Source organism: Protopterus annectens, chromosome 8.part0, assembly GCF_019279795.1.
Source record: "Protopterus annectens isolate FY-2018-M chromosome 8.part0, PAN1.0, whole genome shotgun sequence".
Classification (NCBI taxonomy): domain Eukaryota; kingdom Metazoa; phylum Chordata; order Ceratodontiformes; family Protopteridae; genus Protopterus; species Protopterus annectens.
The window spans coordinates 218,634,419-218,659,616 of NC_056741.1; the positions used below are offsets into that span (position 1 = coordinate 218,634,419).

A 25,198-nucleotide genomic window follows, 5' to 3' on the forward strand; every position below is an offset into this window, starting at 1 on the left:
TCTGAAAAATAAAAGCAAGCGCAAGCATGACTGAATTAATTTCATTTTAGATGAAGCCCTCCCCAATCATTCAAGGAAAACAAAGAAGAAAAGTGCAAAGTGAGAATCCATTAGGGATGTAGTCAGAAGCAACTTCTGTATATCATTTTGAAGTGAACAGTCAAAGTTGCTAGTTGTTCAGACTGCAGACAGAACATTGATTATAAAGGAGACCTACATCTGCTAAAAATCAATATACCTCAAAGTGACTATATTCACAATGTCTTCAGACACCCTGAGATTTTCAAAGAAGTACCAAGGGAGTTATATATATACCGGTCTTCCAAGATGCATTTCCAAATACATAAAACCCATGGCATAAACCTCAGCTAATGAATTCAGCACAAAACTACCTAAACAACACATCAAACCAGTTCAGTAAAGAGTTAAACAAATTGACAGGAAAAAACAAAACATCATCTAATAAAACATCACATACATCCCCCTCCCCCAGACGTTCCATTACTAATGCAAGAATTTACCCACAGAACATCTAACCAAAACAAACATATCCCCAAATGCAGGTTCCCTTCCACATCCCACAATTTTACTTCAAGCATATTAAAATAAAAGACAGTGCCAGTTCTCAAACACCTAAAATTTTACAGTTCACCAGCATCAGATGGCATCTCCCCATGGCTGAGCAACTACTGCAAGGATTACATAACAACACCCCTCCAGCATATATTCAGTCTATGCCTAATACAAAGCACTATAACAGAGCTATTAAAACTTGCTTTAATAAATCCAGTCCCAAAAAACAAACCCACCAAACTCTCACACTGCCTTGCAATCTCTATTCTTCCCACTCTGACAAAAATCCAAGAAAAGATATTCATACCCAATTAACAAAAATATACATCAAACCATACCTCCCTCTCTAACAAACTTCACTTTTAGACTGGCTGGAGAATACCAATAGCTTTATGGAGCCTAAATAATGAAACCCTACAAGGGATGGATGAAGGAGAATGTGCTTGTGCCATCTTCAGGAAGCTGACAAGGGCATTCTATCTACTAGATCACAATCAGCTTTCTACACCAACTACTTTGTGCAGGCATTAGTCCAGATTCCCTATCTTTGTTTCAAAGTGATCTGTCCAACTGACACTTCCATGTTAAATTTCTTCCCCTTCTGCCTCCATTAGCCAGTCTAAGGCAAGGTGTTCTACAAGGATCCATTTGTATCCCACTCCTTTTTCCATGTATATAAAAACAAATGCCTCTGGAATTTCCTCACCCCCTGCTCTTACTCTGTGCAGATTACATGACACTATACTACTGAAATCTCTCACAGCTTTACAAAAATAACTTCAATCAGACTTCCTCTATCTGATTCATTGGATCAATAACATAAAACTTGCTCTTTTGGACAAAACTAAAACTAAGGAAAGATTTCTCCACACCGCAAATACGTCTCCATAAAAATGCCACAATTGAAGTTACTTCTTCTTCTTCTTTTGGCTTTTTCCCAGTTAGGGGTTGCCACAGCAGATCAACTGTCTGCTCATGATTGACAGTGGAGTTTTACAGTGTCAAGTTGCCAGCCCAGCACCCAACCTTCCACAGAAGGCACACACATGCACACACTCACCCCTAGGGCTAATTTAGAGTGTCCAATCCACCTACAGCATGTCTTTGGGATGTGGCAGGAAACCGGAGCACCCGGAGGAAACTCATGCGACCACAGGGAGGACATGCAGACTCCGCACAGAAGGCACTCCAGCCGAGAATCGAACTGGAGAACCTCTTGCTGTGAGGTGGCAACGCTAACCACTGCACCACTGTGGCTGCCCACCAATTGAAATTACTAAGTTATTTAAATACATGGGACTCTGGCTAGATCCTTGTCTCAGATTTTCTCTACACTAAATAAATCTCCTCTTTCCCCTCAAAACTCACCAGAACCACAATAGTGAAAGGCATTTTACTTGTCCATCTAGAATATGCCCTTCTCTTAATAACTTATGGCTCAAACTGAAATCACAGTTTCAGTAAAAACTCAGCAGGACAGAATGCAAGTTTATCATACAATCACCTAAAGAATACCATTACAAAACATCAGAAAAAGTTGAATAGTTCCCTGTCAAAAAAAAGTAGGTCTCCTTCTCAGAGCACAACTGTTTAAATTACCAGAAAATCAGTCTTTCTCTTCACTAGCCACCAAACTAACATTGACCATTCTGCACCTCCATTACAGGCCCCTCAAACTAAACTACTCCAATCAGTACTATTTGTATATGGTCCCAAAATCTGGGAAGTCATTCTCTTCACCAAAATTCCATTCTCAGCTGAAAACGCACCTCTTGAAAATGGTAAAATTCCAGTGTAATATCTCAAATCCCATAAGCTAATCAAACAACCATCTCCCACTTACTGACATCTTCCTAATTCCCTCTGCTTTTATACCACCACCCCATTCCTAAAACTGTTGTCATATTAATGTACAGCTTAAGTGCTTTAAACTTTAACCCTGTACTGTAAGCAATCTCAACTACCAGCATAACCCTGTATCAAAAAATATTCATTTGTGCATAACTGTATATAACAGGGCACTGTATGTTTTATAAACTTGCACACCTGTCTATGACTATTCAGAAATTACATGTATGTAAGTTGATGTTTATCTACTTCAGAAGACTGAATCCCAAAAAACTGAAAAGTCAAAATACTGAATGATAGAATTTGCCCCTTCTCCACTGTTGTACGATCTTGGAGTTGTTATATATAGTTTGCAGGGGATCCTCACATGAGGGGTGCAGGGGGACTTACCTCCACATTAAAAATGTGTTCAGTGTTTTGAATTTTCAGTCTATTGGGATTCGGTCTTTTGGTTTTTCAGTCTTCTGAAGTAGACCAATATATATATATACATATATATATATATATATGTATATATATATATATATATATATATATATATATATATATATATATATATATATATATATATATATATATATATTGTATACCTATTGCATTTTTTTCATCGAACTGTCAAAGTTTAATGCTTTCCCAGGCAATGATTAACACTGGTAATTTCTGATCAGTGCTTAGACCTGGTTAACACATTTCAATCAATCGATCATTTAGTCAATTCTCTAATTAATTTCCTTTTGTTATTTTTCACTTGGTCTACAGATTAGTTTTGATTATGTATTGAAGTTTGCGATTGTATTGTGACCTGAGTTGCTGAGAGATACACATGTCCACTTTGTTTAAAGAATTGGTGAGAAGTTTAAAAAGAACGGAGCAAGAAAGGAACTAAAGCGGAAATGTGGGATAATATAGAGGAGAATATTTTATATATTAGGATGTCAGTTGTTGGATGTTGTTGGCTATAAGTAAGGATATTAATATTATATATAATATAATACATTTCTTTGGACAAGAGAATGATTAAGAGAGGAAGAGAGAGAACAGAAAGTTTGCAAGGAGAGAGTTTGTAGATGAAAGATGTAGATGTAAGTAGAGAGAAAATCGATATTAGTTTTTAAAAAGGTTGTAGGATATAAGGGCAGTTTGGTGGTACTTGTGGTTGTTGGGAGTTGTTTGTTTGTTTGGCTAGGAGTTGAAAAGAGAGAAAAAGGTTGAATGCATTAGCAGTCTGGGAGAGGGGTTGGGTGGGTCAGCAAGTGGGGGGGAAAGTTTAAGCATTTCCTGGGAAAGAAATACTTTACTGATGACCAGAAATGTTATAATGAGTTACAGTTCCTGTTTTTGGTTACAGTATTTTTTGATTTTCAGATTTTATTGATTTCTTAATTATTTAGCTTTTTCTTTGGCAATGAACTAAATCAGGGTTTTTTCTATGTCATCTCCATTTGTCATTGGTTTTTTTTCTTAGTGATAAGGTTTTTGAGTATATCATTGGTAAGCCATGGGGCTGTTTGGTTTTACTCTAATAGAGTTCAGGAGCATGTGTGTATCAATATGATAAGAAGGTAGTATTAAGAGAATAAGAACCTCCTCCCCAAAAAAGAATGACAAATGCAAATGCCAATTGCACGGGTTTTCAGAAAAGCTCTAAAAATAAAATGAGCCTTGAATTGAATGAATGAAACTTGCTATTTGGGAGGTTAACACATTTTTTGTTCTAATTGTGTTTAGATGATAGAGTGGAATGGATACTGGCATAGTTTTTACTACTATATTGTTTGTTGACTTTATTTATTTGAGTGGTGGAATGAATATAATCTCTCTCTCTCTCTGGGGCTTATTGACTCTTGTATTGGAGGTAATAGTTTAGGTGAAACCATGTAGGTTAATATGAGAGAAGGAGGGATTGGTCATTAATAGTTCAATCTATGTGTTGACGTGCATAAAATTATGGTTTCTTGGGGGTAGGTGGTAGAAACCCAGCTAAGAAAGTCTTCTAATATTGGGGCCACAGATGCCTAGATATTGGTGGTAGTTGCTTTACTGCTAATTAATTAATTAATCAATTGATCAATATAAGAGTGCTAATAAGCTGTGACATGTCAGTAGAAGAATTTTCTGATACATCACCATTAACGTTGCACACAGCAGAATCCCGGGAGTGTTCAAGATACTTGAATGACTGCCCAGAAAGTTAGAGACATATTCAAACAGCTCATAAAATTAATTATATTACCAGAGCTATTATGAAAGTATAAGAATTGGAAAGGACTGAAAGTAATATTAGATCTAAAAGTGGTGAACTCAATATTTTCATTGTAATGAAGAGATGTATCTTTACAAAATTTAAAGCTAACAATCATTTTAAAATTTAAAATGTGTTTGAGTAAAGCTGTTTTCTGAAGTAATGTCCGTTTATACAGTTTATATATTATATTGTGCAATGCAGAGAAAGATGTAATGCGTGTGTGTGTGTGTGTGTGTGTGTGTGTGTGTGTGTGTGTGTGTGTGTGTCTGTGTCTGTGTCTGTGTGTGTTTGTGTGTGTGTTTAAATTAATGGTGTCTTTGCACTCTTTTAGACTCCCTTGTATATCTCGTGGTCTTGCCTCCCTGTACATTACTATAAAGTCTGATAATAACAGGCCTAAAGCTAAAAGTAGTAAGTTTCTTCATGTTTCTACCTTTGTTTTAAAATATTAAATGCTGTGGATTTAAACCCAACATTGTCAGTAGCATCTGAGTAAGGATTCTGGCATGAACATTGCCCAGGCAAAGTACTCCTTCCATTACTTACACTTATCACAGAACCTTTTAAAGTCATTCATAATGTATGACTACATAATACATGACAAATGCTTGTTCTAGCTTATATTAAAACAAGTTATAACTTTTGGAAGGGATACTTTCTTGCATCTTTATGTCAATCTACATGACTTCCTATTTTACACTTTTTTTCTCAGAAACACTTCTTCAGCTGTTCATATCCCTTGACTCACTAAAATGTTATAATTCAGCTCAAGTTTAAGATCATGATATTCAATATTTCCCCTGGTGTGATGTGTAGTGCATTCCGCTATCCTCTTACCGTATGGTTGCTGTGACATTGTCATAACCACAGTAATGATTAGAAACTCTACAATATAAAGCAAAAAAAAAAAATTTCCCACCCTGGCATCATCTATTCCCATTCAGCCTCATCACCAAATGCACAATTTGACGTCTGTAATATTAGGATTCCTCCTCATGATGAGGTAAAACCTCTTGCTGACTATCTAGACACAACTGGAAAAACACATTCAGATTCAGCAGTGATGTAACACTAACATGCAGGCTTGTTTGCATGGCAAAAAATGTACATCAAAAAATAAATGTTGTTCAGAAACTGTTTATTAATGAATGAGATCCACATTAAATATATATGACCATCTTGATCAACAGAAAGAAGCCAAATTATAATAACAAAAATACATTGAGCCTTTTACAAAACTGGACTCCAAACTCTTATTAAGAACACTTTACACTAACTGATAGGAAGCTGTATTTTAAGTCACTGCATGACCAATTCCAGGGTCATTTTGTATGCATTGTTTACTCCTTTTTGTGCACCTTCCAGCAGACCATCAGCTGCGTGGCTGCACTATTTTGCCTAAACGTCCATGGTGCTCTTCCTTGGGGCTTGGACTAGGCTAGTGGTGGGCTAGGGAAGGGTAAATGGAATGTGGCAGTTGGCAGCATCACGTATGCTATCCTCCATGCCAGGAGCACTTGTAAGTAACTAGACGGAGCTACTAATGTGACAGTCATCACTTCATGTAACATTAGTTAGCTCCAGCCACCTCTTCCAATGTCAACATGATAATGGCAACCTTCTGAGTGATTGTGGCACTGTCACCATTACTGCAGATGTGTCATATCAATGGCACAATCCCCTCACCCCCTTCTAGTATGGGTGAGCTAGCAAGGTTGTTTCCTTCTACCTTCTCCACCTGGCTTCATTCAGTGCCTTTTGCATGCATTCCACTTCTTGGGCTAAAGCAACAGTCAGCTTAAAGCACCTTCCAGAATGGTCAGTTTCATCACCTAACTTTTCTTTTTCTTCCTTCTGTAGTAAGAAGGCATCTGACATCATTTACATTTTGGTGTTCAACTGTAGCCTACACCTCTACCCAACTGCTAAATATACAACCATACCAGTTAAATACTTTGTTGACCTTCAAAGTGACTACACTGCTTTATAAACTTTTTATTCATTCAGCTTCAGTATACAACTAGTCATAAAATAATCAATGTATTTGGGAGTCATATTCTAAGCCTAATCTAGGCCAATCAAGAATCTGCTTCTCTTCATCCCATGTTTATATACAATATCATCAAAATAAATGTCTTACTCTCTCTTAAACTGCCTGTCCTAAAATGGAAAAAGGAATACTGAAAAGTTAATTTACATAAAGAAAGAGACACTAGTAAGGTATTGTTTCTTGCACTTAATATATGTATAATAAAAGATATAGCCAGTGTCACAGCAAAAGCGTTATTTTAGACATTTATATATTAATGTAATATCACCTCTTATCAGTCTATACCTCAAAGGGTAAAGGGATGGTGTTTCAATCTGTCCTCATGTAGAAGTGCCTAACATATGTAATTAGCATTGTAAGACATCTCTACACCCTTATTAACTTTTATAATTATGAGAAATTATAAATGTGGGATCCACAGTACTCCAACAGTGGTCTAAGAATTAATTTATAGGTTGGAATGAAGACCGTGCTCATCCTGCTGAAGATATAACTAAGCACATTCTTAAGTGTGCCATCTGATCGTCTTATTATATTGTTTAGATGTTCTTCAAAAGATATTCTGTTATGTACAAGAATACCCAAATCCCTGCTATATCCTGTCACTATTATATATCAATATTAGAATAAAAAAAGTCTCTAGTAATGCAATAATTACATAACATGCATGTAGGTCCCTTTTACCCACTTAACTGTTGACTAGGCATAAAAACACTTCTCTTCAGCAGAGACTTACAGGAAGAGACCATTATCTGATGAATAGTTTGCTTTCAGTCACACATTATACAAATCGAAATTAAAAGACATGAGATGATAAAGTGCTTTAGCAATTCATAACCTTAAACCAGAGTCAGACATGGCTTTGTAAGTCAAGCAGAGATTGCCTCTTAGTAGGCGATATGAGAGGTAGAATAGCTGGAGTTTTTTTAGTCTGTCCATGTAGGACATGTGTTTAAGGCCTCTTCATGAGTTACTTTTGTGGCCTTTCCAGCTGTTGCATGTGTCTAGTGAGGTACATGCCAAATGGGGCATTATACCACATAGAAGGACTTTCTGACTACAATGGCAATGTGGTGGTTGAAGTAGAGGTTGCTGTCAACCTGTGTCCCCAGATCTCTTATAATGCCTTCAGTGTTCAGTGGGCTCCCATCAATGTGGTAATTAGCGGGAACTGGGTTTTTCCCAAAGGGGATGACAATGCATTTTTTGCCATTACGTTTAAGGCCACGGTTTTGACATCAGTCATTGGTCTCAGTGATGCCTTTGTGTAAGATATCTACATCACTTGGGGAGTTAATAATGGCACCCAGCTTGAAATCATCTGTGAACTTGGTCAGGCAGAGTCTCTCCATGTTGTCCTGGACTTATGAGAAGTAAATGCCAAACAGAAAAAACCCAGGACCGATCCCTGTGGGACTCCACTCGTGACTGGTTGGCAGTCTGACTTGGAGTCCACTACTTTCATACTGTGGGTTCTATCTGTGAGCCTATTTGCAACCAACCTAGTGATATAGGGGTTGATGCCTAGTTTGGTGAGTTTATCAATAATTCCTGAGTAGGGAATGGTATCAAAGGCCTTGGCCAGATCAAGGTAGGCTGTATGAACTGCCTTGCCCTCATCCACAGCTCTTGTGACTGAGTCAAAGACGTCAACCAGGTTGAGCAAGCATGATCTACCTTTCAAAAAAACAAATTGCGTGGGATCTATAGTTTGGAGATTCCATATATCCTTGTTAATTAGGTCCATGATGATGCGCTCCATAGCCTTATACATCAGAATCATCAGGCTAATGCAGCTATAATTCCCAGGGTCTGTAGTCACTCCACCTTTATGGAGAGGGATGACCGTAGCAGTGCACTATTTGGAAGGGACAAAGCCTGAGGTGAGGCTGTGATTGAACAGGGCACACAGATGTGGTACCAGTTCAGCTTGTAGTTCATGAAGAACACATCCAGGGATATTGTTGGGTCCCGTGGAAGCTGTATTCTTGGCCTTGGACAACGCAGCTTTAACCTGTGCTGCAGTAATGCTGGGTGTCTTGCATCCCTCTGGTATTGTGATTGGTCCTTGGGGGGGGGGGTAAAGTTGGCACTGAATCTGTCGGCCAGTATGTTGGCAATATCTGTTAGCTCAGTATAGGAGGTACCATTGTGCAGTAATTCAGAACAAACCTGGGTATCACCATGGAGATTCTTGATATAACTATATAAGGCTTTGTGACTGTTTTTAGTGTCTGCCGCAATTCTGCCTTCATAGCTGGCTTTAGAGGTTTTTATGAGGGATCTCAACTTTTTGTTGAGGCTAATAAGGGAGTTTTTCCAGTATTGAGACTTCACCTTTTTTTGCAGCAGTTTCCTCCTTCTGTTGTAGAGTTTATTAATGGCAAGGGACCAAATTGGCTTCCTTGTTTTGGAAGAGAGCTTCTTGGTTCTGTTGGGTATGGTTAGTTCCATGCATTTTTGTACGTGTTCGTACAGTGCATTGGTGTATAATTCAGCAGTCACGCATCTGTTTTTGATTGACATAGGTGCCGTGAAGTTAGCCACCTCTGTTTTCAGGAGCCCAAAGTCAGCTTTGGAGAAGGTTTTCATGGTGGTTACCTTTGCGGGGGGGTGCGGGTGATATGTGGATTTCCATGGTGATTAGTTTGTGGTCGGATCTACCCAGGGAGGAATTGACTATTTGTGTAGAGCAACAGTTGCCCATGTTAGTAATACCCATGTCAAGGATGTTGCTTCCTCTAGTGGGGGTAAGAATGAGCTGGTCTAGGCCACTGAAATTGATGAATTCCAGGAAGCATTGGGCCAGTGTATTGGTGCATGAGTAGTTTTTCCAGTTGATGGAGAGGTAGTTGAAGTCACCTAGTATGAGAGTGTTGAGTTGGACCCTAATAGTTTCCAGGGTGCTTAGAGGAACATGGAATGAAAGTCTTAGGACATGGTTGGGGACCTATAGCAGGCTACAACCTGAATCGCTGTCTTACCCAATGTTAGTTGCATCTGAGGTATCTCAGATGCATTATGTTTTTCACTTGATCAGTGAAAAAAAGACCACTAAATTGCAGGTATACTGTGTCTGCATAACAGTACCATTAGAAAAAGGAGTGCCTTGTACTCTAATGTCTAGGGATGAGGATAAAGTTGGGGTAGATTAGGGTTAGGGTTAACACACATAAGTAAGGCAACCCCCATACCAATGTATGCTAAATATAATTCTACCCCTACCCTTGCATTTATCTCAGCCCTACACATCAGGGTACTACTGCCCTTTCCCTATCAATATGACTAAACAAGAATTGTGTACACACATACACACACGCACACACACGCACACACACACACACACACACACACACACACACACACACACACACACACACACACACACACACACACACACACACACACACATACACACACGCATATTTATGTATATGATGCATTGAATGCATGCTACAGTATTACTTACAATATCAACTTCATAGCCTTCATTACAGGTGACCTTCACAGCATCCTTAAACACGTACTTCGGTCTGACCGGTTCCATTCTGCTTTTGGGAATTACTGCCATTGGGCATGGCCTTGCTGTTGAGAACAATAAAGATAAAAAAAGACAATGCAAAAACAATGCAAGAACAAAGTCTGAGACAGAAGAAAAAATAACTTTAGGGTGACAGCAATGGTTTGATTGAACAGCTGTATTAAGTTTTCTATGCATGTGTGTTTGCAGAAGTGAAAATAAAATTGAATTTATTCTAGAACAGCTACCATTCATCATCTTTAGAAAAATTAATACTAAAGTCAGTAAAAAGTTTTAAAGTTTCATATTATATATAGGTAATTTGCATCAAATGTAAAACAGTAGGGCACTCCAGATTTTCAGATATTAAACAGTATTATAAATCCATATTAATTGGAACAATCCTAACTTCAAATGTACATATTTTATTCTTAGTTTATTCTTTTAACTGGGATAGAGCACTGATCCTATTGGATCATTTTCAGGCTCAGCCTGGGTATGTGGCAACACTAAAGAGAATATATAACCTGTACTTATTTGCCTTTGTTTTTCAGGGTGGACCACTGATCTCCTTGGACCTTTTTCTGACTCAGGGAGCTATGTCTGGTTAAGTGACTTGCTCAGAGTCACACAATTAGGCAATAGGAACTGAAGGAATTAAACCCTGCATCCCTAGACCACAGGAAACAGCTTGTTAGCAGTTACTTAAGCCTCTAAACCTGAAATACTAAGTAATAGAAAGTGCAACAATGCCATGCAAGTTAGTAATTATGATGCAGCTTTATAATAATGGTCTGGAAAAAATATATGAAGAAAATGTTTTATTTAATACATTACATATACTATTTACAATCATATGCGTTATTTGCAGTTGTCCATAGCCTAATGTGTAGAAAAATAGGAACTACAAAGTAGGAAAGTGGAAAAGACTAGAGGAGTAAAATAAAGTATAGGCATGAGAGAAGATGGTGTTTGAGTAGGAGGTCAGTGGGAAATGCTGTGATGAATATCTGAACTGAAGTGTGATAGAGTTTTCTCACTGCAATATTGTGAGATTGCAGGCATAGGGTATGCCTACAATTTCTCCGCAGGCATGGTTTATGTATGTCCTGGGACAACTACCCCAAGCCATTCTGCCCTGTCTTAGGTAAACAGGCTTTGCTTCATTATTCATCATGCTCCCAGGTGGCTCCTACAGAGTCCTTGTCGTTGATAAAACCTGGGTGATCTGGGTCATAGCTTCATTTCTGCTTTCTACAGAGCTAATCAATAACACATAATTTGTTCTCTAGGCCTAGAATCAATAAGCTAGCAGAAGATGTATAGGTTTTGTAGTGTTCTCTTACTTCACAATAACTTCAGTGCTGTCCATGAAGCCAACTGCTCCCTTTCCCAGATTGTATGTAAACAAATGCCATCTAAATTCTACATAGTGCAATGTGGATTTAGGGAGCCATAAAAGGTAAAGGTGTAGACAGCATGCGTACCTGATGCCTTATACCTGATCTTCCAACCCTTATTATCTCCTGATCCATCTGTGTCAAATTTTATTTTGATTCTGTTAATGCGTGTTTCAATGGGGCTTACTGGTTTTTCGCAGTATGGTCCAAATGTAGTTCTGCCAGCTTCAATCTATTAAGAAGATACATCCATTATCATTCTTTTGTATCAGACGATAAAACAATTTGCACAAGATGATAGAGAAAGGATGTCACATTTGTTCTGTCTAATGATTTATTATAGGCAAATGCTTTTTCACAGCAATGATTCCACTAAAATTTATATTCTTCATTAACTATCTTTTTCAAGTTCAGGAAAAATCATGTGACCACAAAAAAAAAAAAAAAACAGAAAACAAATATGATATTTAATTATCTCATTGATGAATTAAAATGTGTCTTGGATCAAATTGGTTTATTTTTACAAGTAACTACCTTTTCAGTAAGGGGTGGGCACAGCAAACAAAATGAAATCTGGCAACATAAATTGATAGTTAACAAATATTTTAAAACAGTTCCCCCCACCGCACCCAAGTCACCTCAAAGCACAAAAGTGTCATGGAATTCTCAACTATCCATTTTCTTTCACTTCAAGAAAGCAGAACTAAAATCATTACTTGTATTGTTCATATAGTTAATAAGAAGAACTTAATTTTAATATTCTAAGATGTAGCTTATGGTACCTTTACATGTAAAACAACAAAGAAAACCTCAAATAAGAAAAGAGAAACAAACCTTAAGTATGTCCTGATTGCATTTTGCACCTTCACCTTTCTCAACATCAAATAGGTCATCAAAATACAAAACCACTTGATATCCGTCTTCCAGATGGACCTTGTACTCACATTTAGAATTCTCCGGATATGTCTCTGGGTAACCTGGACTGGTAATTACTCCTGCTAGCTCAGTGTAGACATCTCCACTGCAGTTCACTAAAGGAATAAACACAATCAAAGCAATTATGCAGTACAGTTCTGTGTAACCATAGTTACCATCACAGCAGATGTCCAAGGAGAGATTACTGTAACAGTAAATGATAATGTTTTAATTTAGCCAACTTCTGTGTCTTCCTTCCTACCCAGAAGCAACGTTCATTCCCAAATCCCTATAAACATTGATACAGGCCTTATGCCTATTTAGTCTGTTGCTTGGATGAGGCAATCATAAAGCCAAACCTGCAAAGAGTTTGTCTCATTTTTTAAGTCCAGGCAGTTCATCATTGTGACTTGTGACTGTAGTAGGTAATTGTATTTCAAACAAGTAAATATTACAATAACTGCAAAAATTGTAAACTTGTAAAAGTGCAATAAAATTTATAATGCACTATATACATTCTTACTAAGAAGATGGTGGAAGTGCAGCCTTATTATGTTACAATAACGTCTTCTTGAAAATCTGCTGTTATGCTAAATATCCTTACATATAGCTGCAGCTTCTTCCTTGCAATGGGTCAGTGTAACTGAAGTAATAACATTAGGCAGATTTCCAAGCTGCATTGTTGTACCCATGGACAAATCCCCTGTATCACAGCCATGCCAAATGTTATCTTTTGGATTGTGTAGTCAAGTTATAGGATGCGGAAAGGTGTAAGAAACAGATAGCGTAACAGTTTCCAAAATGTGCTGCATAGCTACATTTCTGAAATATGCCCCAGGTATAGTTATTGCACTTTTGGAGTGAATAGTGAATCTCTTGCAGAGGTTTATTATACTTGTCATAGCAAAAAACAATACATGGGTCCAGCCATTTAGGAAAGATTCTGCTAACAGTATGGTAGACCATCCATTCTTAAATGAGACAAAACATTGTTTAGTCTTTAAAATTAATTTCTCCTTTTTGTATAGCATGCAAGCTGTATCTGTACATTCAACAAATGTAAAATATTCTGCATAATTCTGGTAGTTTGGATAAAAGACAGGCAGATAATTTAATTGATAAAAGGGCACTACTGAGACAATGTTGGTATGAATGGAGGGTAGCCTCTTTATTGAATGTTAGACATGTCAGTTACACATTAAGGTATGTAGCTCTGAACTTCTCTCAGAAGTAATAACATCAGAAAATGTATTTTCAAGAGAGAAACAACAAGTATTTAACTGTATTATTTCTACAGATTCAGTGGGAGGTAAATTAATTTTCTCTAACAGAAGTTCAAATCCCATGCTGAAAACTTTTTTTTTTTATTCCTACTTTGTCAACCAGATAAGTGACTTTTTTAGAGGATACCCAATGTAGTATTTATATTACTAGGGATAATTTGGCTAGGACATATGGGAATTTCACCTACTGTTTCTGACAGGTACTGTGGGATCTTTTATATCCAGCTGAGCTACCGCAAGCAGATGGGTCCCCAGTTTAATGCCTCATCCAAACTACTGCACACTCACAAGTGTATTGCCCCTGTAATGTTCTACTGAATGTCAGTACATTTTTTAATTGATCCAATCAACTGTAATGGGAGTAGAACCTCCACCCTTCTAATCTTCTAGAATCAAAGGTGAGTATGATACCTACTAAGCCATTGACACACACTTTTTACAATAGTTTTCTAGTGAAGAAAGATATGCTGCTATCTTTGCAACAGTTAAAATACAAGCAGAGATTGTAGAAACACAACCTACACTTGAAGAATGACCCATATAAAAAAATCAGTACAGTAGGAGACAAACCTTTAGATATAGTCTAGGAAACAAAACTCTCTTTCACTTTTGTATGTAGAAATTTCTTGCCTAAGTTCCATAGTTTACATTAAAACATTAAAAATCTGAGCTGAGAAGGAAGTGAATCAAAATTCTGTCCCCTCAGCTGATAGACTCAGAGGTTTGAGGTAGGGATGAAGCAAAGGTTGAAATGATGTACTCTGCTCTTGTGCAGCGTGATAAAGCACTTGTTTGGAGGTAAGGTCCATAGTAGAAGAGAAGATGGGCTCATCAACAGAGAAAGCCATCACTGCCTTGGCCTAGAGACAGGTGTTAGTATTAGCATGGCCTTCTCTTGTTTTGCTTTAAGAAGTTTCAGAACTCAGCAGAAAGGATGAAAGGCATACACAAGACTAACTAAACTATTTTGTAAGGTAAAAAGGAGAAGAATTCTTAGAGGTGATTGTTCAGGTAAATGGTAAGTGTATCCATTTTTTAAAGTCTCAACTTATGTGCAGTAGAACCACAGAGCCCAGCATCAATTTGTAAGGCACGTTTATTTTCTTGTTATAAGCATTGACTAAATTATTATGCTTACTTAGAACATATGTGGCTACTGTTTGATGGATGTGAAAATCCATGCTGAAGTCTGATTTATCTCCTTAGAAAGTCATACATGTATGACTCCTCATTGTTTGCTTTCTTTGGTAACATGCCACTGTGCTACTGTCTCTGTTGATCTAAAGATGGCCTGTCCAAAAGTTTTCTGAAAGTTTTTTTACGGATCTGTAGACTGCTTTTTTCCTCAATTTGCTGTGAAGAGATTTATCCTCAAGAGATCGACTACACTGGAGTGATCCATTTTTCAAGTGAACTCTCCAAATATATCTTAAGAATGTAATGTCAGTACTGAGATATGGATGAAGAAAGCACATTTATTCATATGGAGATGTTTTCCATTGCACTCCGGCATTGTAAGTCTTTGTAAATCCTTTATGTCCACTAGGGAAAGACTCATCATATTCAGTGGATGTATATATTGGTGTAAGGATTTCTGAGAAATTGCTGAATTTTCCGCATATGTAATATTGACTGAGTTACAAAGATAGAATAAGAGGACATGTTTTGCAGAGCACTAAAGAATGGTCTTGCTGTAGCATCTTATTGCCAAGAGAATTGCTTCAGGAGTGGATGTCTAAAGAAATGAAGCAAGTCTTTTGAGTCACCATCTTAAATTATTTTTTCATCTATTAACTTGTTCAGGTTACATGCATTAATGATTTTTAGGTAATGCCTTTTTTCAGGACAAGACATAATCTGGAGTAAAATCATTCAATATCTTTGACTGAATGGAACCCTTTGAACTGCTTTCTTTACTAAAAACGTATACATAACTAAAGGGCACCTAATGACAAGGAGTCTGTGAGCCAAGCTATTCTTGTAGTTTCTGAACACATATTTTGGCATAACCGTATTGAATTGTTTGTAATTCTTATTTCTCTGTTGCCAAGCAGAAATATTCTCAAATTAGCCTCCTAGTTCTAGTGGGAAAAGTCATTGCGTACAGGGCAAATGTAGCAGTCATTTTGAATATTTTTGGTTATGGGAATCATTTTGAAGATGCCTGATTATGACTGCCACTTCCAGATGAACTTCCTAGTAAACAACTGGGAGATAAGTGGTTTGCTGATGCTCCCATCACACCAAATGGCAAGTAAGATCAACCACATGAAAGCATGTGCAAGATAGTGCATCTCTGAAAAGGTATGAACATAACTGACAGTTTGGCTAACAGGAGGAACAGAATGGCTAGGAAGTTCAATTTAAAGGGAGAATTGAAAAAAAATGCACTGACCACTATACAAATGCAACTGAGGCAGTGGAGCAAAGTTGCAGCTTGATGTATGGCAGCTCAATAAACAGCAATTTAGAAAACAAGACCAATCAAGGTATCACTTTAGGAGAGCCAGTAGCATACCTCTCAACCTCTCAGAGCAAGAAAAAAAGCTGGACAAAGCCATAAATAAAAGTGGGACAAAGGCCCAAAAATAGGCACAGGTTTTAAATACTGCTCTTACAAACTTAGAAAGTTAATGGAATAACAGGTTTTACATTAGCATGGATTTTCTGAATCGTATGAAGTATGGCAGTCAAATATCTGTCATTATTTTAAACTTTAATCTTTAATGATTTTCCACTAATTTTCCAGAAAACTACAATTTTTTTGAAAAAAATGGACCAAAAATTTGAGGCAAAAGTCTAGACATGCTGCGAAAATCTGTACAGTTGAAAATCTATACAGTTGACAGGTATGGCCAGTAGTGTGTTACAATAAAAAATTGAAGCAATTAACCTTCTCTCACGGGAATAACTACTACAGTTTCCAACATGGTTCCTAAAACTAAAAGAAAAATCTAGCCAAGCTAGACCTTTCACTGTGTGATATCTTGAAACCTCTTGTATTAGAGGCAATATGGGATATATGTAAAAGACCCCATAAGGATATCAGGTGTTTCAGCTATATAGCAGTTTTGAATGTCCATGACTTTTTCTTTTTAAGAATGCTATAGACAAATTCAGGCTTGGCATGGGGGTCTTAACAGGGACTTGGACACTGCTAATGGAAATTTCTGGTCAAGAAAGAAGATGCAGAAGGTGAATATGCCAAACATGTGATTTAGTCTTTTAGTGACAGCCCCCCCCAAAGAAGATATAACAGATTAACAAGCATGTTCTTACTGTATCAAATAATCCTTGAAGAGGATGCTCCTTATTGGGTCCTAATGTTACATTTACGTTCACACCGATCAGAATTCTACATTTTTATCCAGTAATTCTGATACTCTGGGATGCACATGCATCCATAAAAGTACATTATGATGATACACATAAACCATATAATTGTACTATACAGTGTGCCTGCTAGTTCATCCCCCTTGTCACTAGTGAGTACCTTATAGCAAATCATGAACAATAATGAAAGTGTGGTAACCCTGATGATAGCAAGAGATATCTAAGAGTACTTGCCTTATTTCAATGGAATGCAACAGCTACAGTGGACTGGAAAAAAAACTGCCCTTTTAGGAGGAGAAGGAAAGGTATCCAAGACCTTGTGACACACGCACCCTGGCCCAGCGATCAAGGAGCCTCAATCCTTACCACTAACACCAGTGAGGGGCATCTCATATAGGAGGAAAGGATAACAAATACACACAGTAAAGTGCAATTTCCCTTAAGAGCACACAGAGATCACAGTCAGACCGGGGAGGGCCGCTCTCTTGCTCTCCAGGTCCCCAAAAAGTCTCCCCACCGGCACAGCTAGTCCAGATCTCAGCCTAGTGGGCAAGTTAAAACCTCCAGCACCCTCTCTGTCCAACCAGTGCTTCATGTCCCTGCCCAAGTAGCTGACACACACACACACACACACACACACACACTTTGAGAAGAGTTTATATAACTACACAGACACTCTTGGGGAAGATTGGCACAAGGTCTCCAGCTGTGCCCCCATTTACCAGACTATAGGGTAGCATCAGCTGCCCCAACCACGAATATTTATCAGCTACTCAAAGGCCCTTAAAAAGGTTCCTAATTATTACTGTGCAATATTATTATCCAATTGGTAGTATATCCCAGGGCTAAAGCTATTAGAGTGGCTTTGTACAATTTTACCAAAGGCATGCAAGTACTCTAAAGAGCTTAGATTATCTCTAGAAAAACAGCCACAGTTGAAAGGGTTTAAAATATTTAATAATAAATAGTCAAAACACAAGACAATACTTTTTACTACACAGTGCAAGTCAAGAGTTGAGAAATCACAGAGAAATACTTAAAATAATTCAGTAGTACAGTTCTGACATCACAGAAAAACACAGTCTAATCTTTCTAGTTTCTAGCTATTTCTGAGAGAAAACACAAGTCTAAAATAAACTTACTTATAGAACACAGGCAGAGTGCTGATGAGTTGGATGGTCAAGACAAAAATGCTTAATGCTCTGTGATTCTCTCTGTTTTTAAAATCGCATTCCTGGTTCACATTACATCATTCTTCACACTTCCCTGGGTTACCAGGCTAACAGAAACTACATTTCATTCTTAATATCTCCTTTTGTTAACTTGCAGCTAGTCAGGAAGCAGAGCAATAAAAATAAATGTGCATGTTTAAATCTAGCAATTTAACTCTTGGTTAAAACAATAGAAAGAATGTCTTCATTTAGATATTTCAGCATCGTGTTTAGATCAAAGGGTCACAACATGCTTTACTTGGTCAGCTTTATGCCAGCAGAGTGCACTGTCATTACATTTTTTGCAGGTCCACATCTTACAGCAGTCTTTTCACATTTAAGAGACAAACCCATGGCTTATATTGATATGACCAAATGACATAATTATCTATAAAATTCTATCTGGCTAGGCTGGCAGCCTTCACACCCCCCCCCCCCGGCCCGGAGAACTCAAGCTAGTTTTTCAAGTGACCCTTGAGAAATGCTGCTTGAGAGGGTTAGGTCTATCTGAGTATACCTTACCCCATTCCCTGTCTTGAGAGCCCATCTGCATTGGCATTGCTAATCCCACTGTGGTGCTGCACTGACATATCATATTCCTGCAACCCCAGGCTCCATCTTAGCAACTTGGCATTTTGCTGGCTGGCTCTGTTTAACCATGTTAGGGGGTTGTGTCCTGTCATAACAGTGAATTTCCTTCCAACAGATAAGGCTGAAGTTTCTTTAGTGCCCACACTATGGCTAGACATTCCTTTTCTACAGATGTATAACATTCCTCCCTGGGTTGGAGCCTACGACTGAGATAAATCACTGGGTGCTCTTCTCCCTCTGAAGAAATCTGGCTAAGTACAGCCCCCACCGCATGGTTTGAAGCATCCACCTACACAACAAATTATTTGCTGTAATCTGGACTGGCTAACACTTGGGTTCCTCCCAATGCTTCTTTAAGCATCTGGAATGCCTGCTCACATGCTGGGGTCCACACTACCTTATCTGGCCTATTCCTCCTTGTCAGGTCTGTGAGGGGAGCAGCTATGGTACTATAACTGGGGACAAACTTTCTGTAGTACCCTGCTGTACTTAAAAATGCCCTCACCTGCTTTTTAGTAACAGGTGCAGGCCATACCTGAATGGCTTCCACTTTGGCAGGTTCTGGCCTTATCTTACCACTCCCCACTCTATGTCCTAGGTAGGAGACCTCTACCATACCCACCTAACATTTGCTACGCTTAATGGTCAGCCCTGCCCTCTGTAGTCTGCCCAGCACCTCCCTGACATGCTGAAGGTGCTCTGGCCAGGAATAGCTGTAGAAGGCAATATCATCTAAGTAAGCAAGGCAAACCCTCCTGCTCCTGCCAGGATATGATCTACCAAACTCTGGAAAGTTGCTGGGGTATTCTTCATTCCAAAGGGCATATTTGTGAACTCATACAAGCCAAAAGGAGTCACAAAGGCTGACTTCTCTCTAGCACTGGGAGTCAATGGCACCTGCTTGTAACCCTTGGTAAGATCAATGGTTGTAAGATACTACGCCCCACCCAGCTGCTCTAGGGCCTCATCTGTCCTAGGCATGAGGTAAGCATCTGACTCTGTGTGACTATTTAATTTCCTGTAGTCCACACAGAACCTAGTGCTACCATCAGCACCACTGGGAAGGCCCAGGGACAGTTGGACTCTTGAATCACCCCTAGTTCCAACAACACCTGTACCTCCTCCCTCAGAGTCTGCTTGACTCTCTCTTTCAGGGACTCTATAAGGGGCTTTCCTAATAGGCCTTTGGGGTCCTGTATCCACCTGGTGCTGCCCCATGTGGGTGCACCCTGGTTTCCCAGTGAACATGTCCCCAAATTCCTGCAACACTGCTTGGATTTCTCGAACCTGGGTAGGAGCTAGCTGCTGGGACATTGCTACCCCTTCCACTGAGGTGTCAGCCCGAGCCACACTGAGGAGATCAGTCACCAGATCTTCCTCAGACTCCTCCTGCAAACCACTGCAAATGCTCAGCACCATGGCCTCCCTATTATGGTAGGGTTTCATCATGTTAACATGGTACAATTTCTGCCCCTGCCTTCTCCTAGCAGTTCCACCATGTAGTTAACATTACTTACCTTTCTTACCACCTTGTAGGGTCCCTCCCAAGCTGCTTGCAGCTTGTTGTGTCTGACAGGAATGAGAACCATTACCTGCTGCCCCACAGCATACTCTCTAGCTCGAGCATTCCTGTTAATACCACACCTTTTTCTGTCGTTGGGCTTCTGCCAGGTTCTCCTGGGCCAAGCCCATGAGTTCCCTTAGCCTTGTCCTGAGGTTTAGAATGTATGCCACAACAGACTCCTTGTGAGACTTGCATTCACCTTCCCACTCATCTCAAATTAAATCTAGAGGTTCCCTCACCCTATGCCCATACAGCAACTCAAAGGTGAAAAACCTGTGAATTCCTGGGGAACCTCTCTGTAAGCAAACAGCAGATGGAACAAATATTTTTCCCACTCCCTCTTAAACTGATCTGCAAATGCCCATAGCATGGACTTGATTGTAGAGTTTAACCTCTCAACAAGTCCGTTAGTCTGGGGATGGAAAGGGGTGGTCTTCATGTGCTTCACCCCACAGGACTTCCACAGACAAGCCAGCAGGTCTGACATGAAACTGGCACCTCTGTCAGTCAGTATTTCTTTTGGGAAACCTACCATGCTGAAAATCTCTAACACAGCATTTGCCACCTTCTCTGCCTCAATGGAGGACAAAGTCACTGCCTCTGTGTATCATGTAGCATAATCCACTACCACTAGGATATACTTTTTCCCTGTGGAACTTGGGGTACTCAGAGGACCCATAATGTCCATAGCTACCGTCTGAAATTGCTCCTGAATCACAGGCAAAGGCATCAAAGGAGCTCTCACCTTGTCTCCTGCCTTGCCTACCTTTTAGCACTGCTCACAGGTCCTGCAGTACCCTGTTACATCTCTGGAAGTTCTATGCCAATAGAAGTTTTGCAAAATCCGCCTCTTTGTACATTTTATGCCCATATGACCTGCAAATGGAATATCATGCGCTATGGCTAGAAGCACCAGACAGTAGACTCTAGGCACTACCAGCTGCTGTACTCTCTCAACTTCTAGCCATCCCTCAGGAGTCCACTCTCTGTATAGTAACCCTTTGTCCCAGTATACAGATTCTCCCTTTCCTTGAGAATCAGGTGCCTCCCTAGCTACCTACCTCAGGCCTTGCAATGTAGGGTCTGAGAGCTGGGCCTGTCTCAGCTCTCTCATTGTAACCCTTCCCAGCTCCCCTTCCACAGGAAGTCTGACATCCTCTGACACTGCTGTCTCACTGTCAGCCTAGGCACTAATACTCACCTCTACCTTTGCAGTCACTCTTTCCAAGGGACCATCAGTACCTCCAAGCAGCTGTGGCTCACCTTCAGTCTCCCTGCTGCAGGGTAGCTCCCTCTCACCTCACCAGTCCTGGCTGCAAATATGCAGTCTGTCTGGGTCTCCCCCAGGCTACCAGACCCACATGTTTGTCTCCTAGCCTGACTGCGTGTAACTTTATAAGCACATGGTACTGCCTCATCCAAATCCTTCCCTATCAGGACACCTGCAGGATGTCAATTTAGTACCCCTGTTGTCTCAGGACAACCTACTATTGGCATTTTGTCTTTCTCACTTACTGGCTCCCTCACCTATTGTTCCCCATCTTGCCTCTGTGGACACCTGTATGCCACATGGCTCCACTGGTTGCATTCAAAACATTTAACCCTAGCTCTTAGATGTGTACCTGGACTAGTAGCTTCCCCTGCTACTGGCAGATTATTTTAGGGCAGTCTGTGCTGCCCACCATGGGTTTCTTTAAGACCCATGAGCAGTACTGGGCGTCCCTTTCTTGTGCAGGGCTGCCCTGCTTGCCAGGTATATGTCTCCCTTCTTCCCCAACTCATCTGAAGTTGCACATTGTCTAGCAGCTAACCAGATCCTCCTGTTCTCAGGCAAAGTGCTAAGGACTTGTTCTCTCACCAAAATACTTTTGTCATACTTACATCATTGCCTAGCACAAAAACAACTCACTTGGTTAGCACTGCCCAATCTCCTAGCCTATAACCAACTGACCATGGCTCATCAACTACTCTATCAACAAGACAAAACTCCTACCCTTCTTAGCCTCTGTGACACCCATGCACTGGCCCAGCAATTAAGAAGCCTCAATCCTCACCACTAATACCAGTGAGGGGCCTCCATTTAGGGAATCAATAATAAACACACACTGTAAAGTACAATTTTCCTTAACAGCACACATAGATCACAGTCAGTTTGGTGCTGGTTTCTCCATTTCTCTCCAGGTCCCCAATAAGACTCCCCACTGGCACAGCTATAAGATCCAGATCTCAGCCTAGTGGGCAAACTAAAACCTCCAGCACCCTCTCTGTTCAACCAGTGCTTTGTGTCTCTGTCCAAGTAGCTGACACACACACACTTTGAGATAAAGAGTTACATACAACCACACAGACTCTCCTGGGGAAGGATGGCACAAGTTTTCCAGCTGTGCCCCTTTTACCTAGACTATATGGTAGTACCACTTGCCACCACTCACTAATATTGAACAGCTACTAAAAGGCCCTTATGAAAGGGTGTCTAATTATACTGTAAAATATTATTATCCAAAGGTAAGTGTAACTGAACAGTCAAGGCTTATTGGAGTTGCTTGACCAGTATCATTATATACATGCAATGTACTCTTAGAGCTTAAATTATCTCTACATAAAACAGCCACAGCTGAAAGGTTTAAAAATATTTAATAATAAATAATACAAACACAAAACAATACTTAGTCAAGAGTTCAAAGATCACAGAGAAATACTTAAAATAATACAGTAGAAAAGTTTTGACATCGATAAAGAAAAAAACAAATCTAATTTGTCTAGTTCCTAGCTATATCTAAGAGAAAACACAGTTGTAAAATAAACTTACATATAGAGCAAGATTGTGCTGGTGATGTTGGATGTTCGCAAGACAAATGCTCAAATGCTCTCATTCGTTCTGTCCTTAAATTGATAACACAGTACCACTGATTAATTTCAGATTACATCATTTCTTTCTGGTTCCCAGGCTAATAGGAACTCAGAGGTTAATAGCCCTTTTGATCTTGCACCTGGTCAGTAAGCCAGAATAATAAAAGAAATTAGACATGTAAACTCTAGCCTCAAAACAATAGGCAGACTGCCTCCCTCTAGACATCTTGGCTCCGAGTTTTAGATCAAAGAATTTCACAATGCTTGATTTATCAGCTTTCTTACAGCAGAGTGGACTGTTGATACATTTTTTTCAGGTCAACATCCAATACACTCTTTTCACATTTAAAAGAACAAGCCTGTGACATACATTAATATTTACAAATGGCAGAATTATCTACAAAATTCTATCTAGCTAGGCAGCAGCCTTTACCTATCTCCACACCACCCCCCAGAGAACTCAAGCTAGTTTTTCAAGTGACCCTTGAGAAATGTTGCTTGAGAGGGTTAGGTCTATCTGAGTATGCCTTAACCCATTCCCTGTCTTGAGGGTCCATCTGTGTTGACATTGCTAATCCCACTGCAGTGCTGCACTGACGTATCATATGCTTGAAACCCAAGGCTCCATCTTAGCAACTTGGCATTTTGCTGGCTGGCTCTGTTTAACCATGTTAGGGGATTGTGATCTGTAACTACAGTGAATTTTCTTCCACACAGATAAGGCTGAAGTTTCTGAAGTGCCCACCCTATAGCTAGACATTCATTTTCTACAGCTACATTGCATTCCTCCCTGGTTTGGAGCCTACAACTGGGATAAACCACTGGGTGCTTTTTTCCCTCTGAAGAAATCTGGCTAGGTTCAGCCCCCACCCCATGGTTCAAAGCACCAACCTGCACAACAAATTATTTTGTTGTAATCTTGACTGGCTAACACAGGGGGTCATCCCAAAACTTCTTTAAGCTACTGGAATGCCTGCTCACATGCTGTGGTTCACACTACCTCATCTGGCCTGTTCGTCCTTGTCAGGTCTGTGAGGGGAGCAGCTATGGTACTATAACTGTGGACAAACATTCTGTAGTACCCTGCTGTCCATAAAAATGCCCTCACCTGCTTTTTTGGTAACAGGTGCAGGCCATGCCTGAATGTCTTCCACATTGGCAGGTTTGGGCCTGATCTTACCACTCCTTACTGTATGTCCCAGGTAGGAGACCTCTGCCATACCCACCTGACATTTGCTGGACTTAATGGTCAACCCTGCCCTCTGTAGTCTGCCCAGCACCTCCCTGACATGTGGAAGATGCTCTTGTCAGGAATGGCTGTAGATGGCAATATCATCTAGGTAAGCAAGGGCAAACCTTCCTGCTCCTGCTAGGATATGATTTACTAGTCTCTGGCAAGTCTCTGGGGAATTTTTCATCCCAAAGGGCATCTTTGTGAACTCATACAAGCCAAAAGGAGTCAGAAAGGCTGACCTCTCTTTAGCACTGGGAGTCAAGGGCACCTGCCAGTAACCTTTGTTAAGATCAATGGTTGTAAGATACTTATCCCCATCCAGCTGCTCTAGGGCCTCATCTGTCCTAGGCATGGGGTAAGCATCTGACTCTGTGTGATTATTTAATTTCCTGTAGTCCACACCACATAGAACCTGGTGCTGAAATCATTCTTTGGCACCAGCACCAGTGGGGAGGCTCAGGGACTGTTGGATGCTTGAATTATCCCTGGTTCCAACATTTCCTGTATCACCTCCCTCAAAGTCTGTTTGACTCTCTCATGCACCCTATAAGGCACCTGTCTAATAGGCCTTTGGGGTCCTG

General features: G+C 39.8%; 1 protein-coding gene across 1 annotated transcript in view; it reads right to left on the minus strand.

Annotated features, from left to right (window-relative positions):
- Nucleotides 1-25,198, minus strand: part of LOC122808706 (complement C1s subcomponent-like) — a 453,323-nt gene that overhangs the window by 304,984 nt on the left and 123,141 nt on the right. Inside the window, exons 5-7 of the mRNA XM_044079695.1 lie at nt 12,471-12,667; nt 11,724-11,868; nt 10,186-10,301 (exon numbers count right to left, since the gene is read on the minus strand). Of these exons, the coding sequence (XP_043935630.1) occupies nt 10,186-10,301; nt 11,724-11,868; nt 12,471-12,667 (458 nt within the window). The remainder of the gene's footprint in view (nt 1-10,185; nt 10,302-11,723; nt 11,869-12,470; nt 12,668-25,198) is intronic.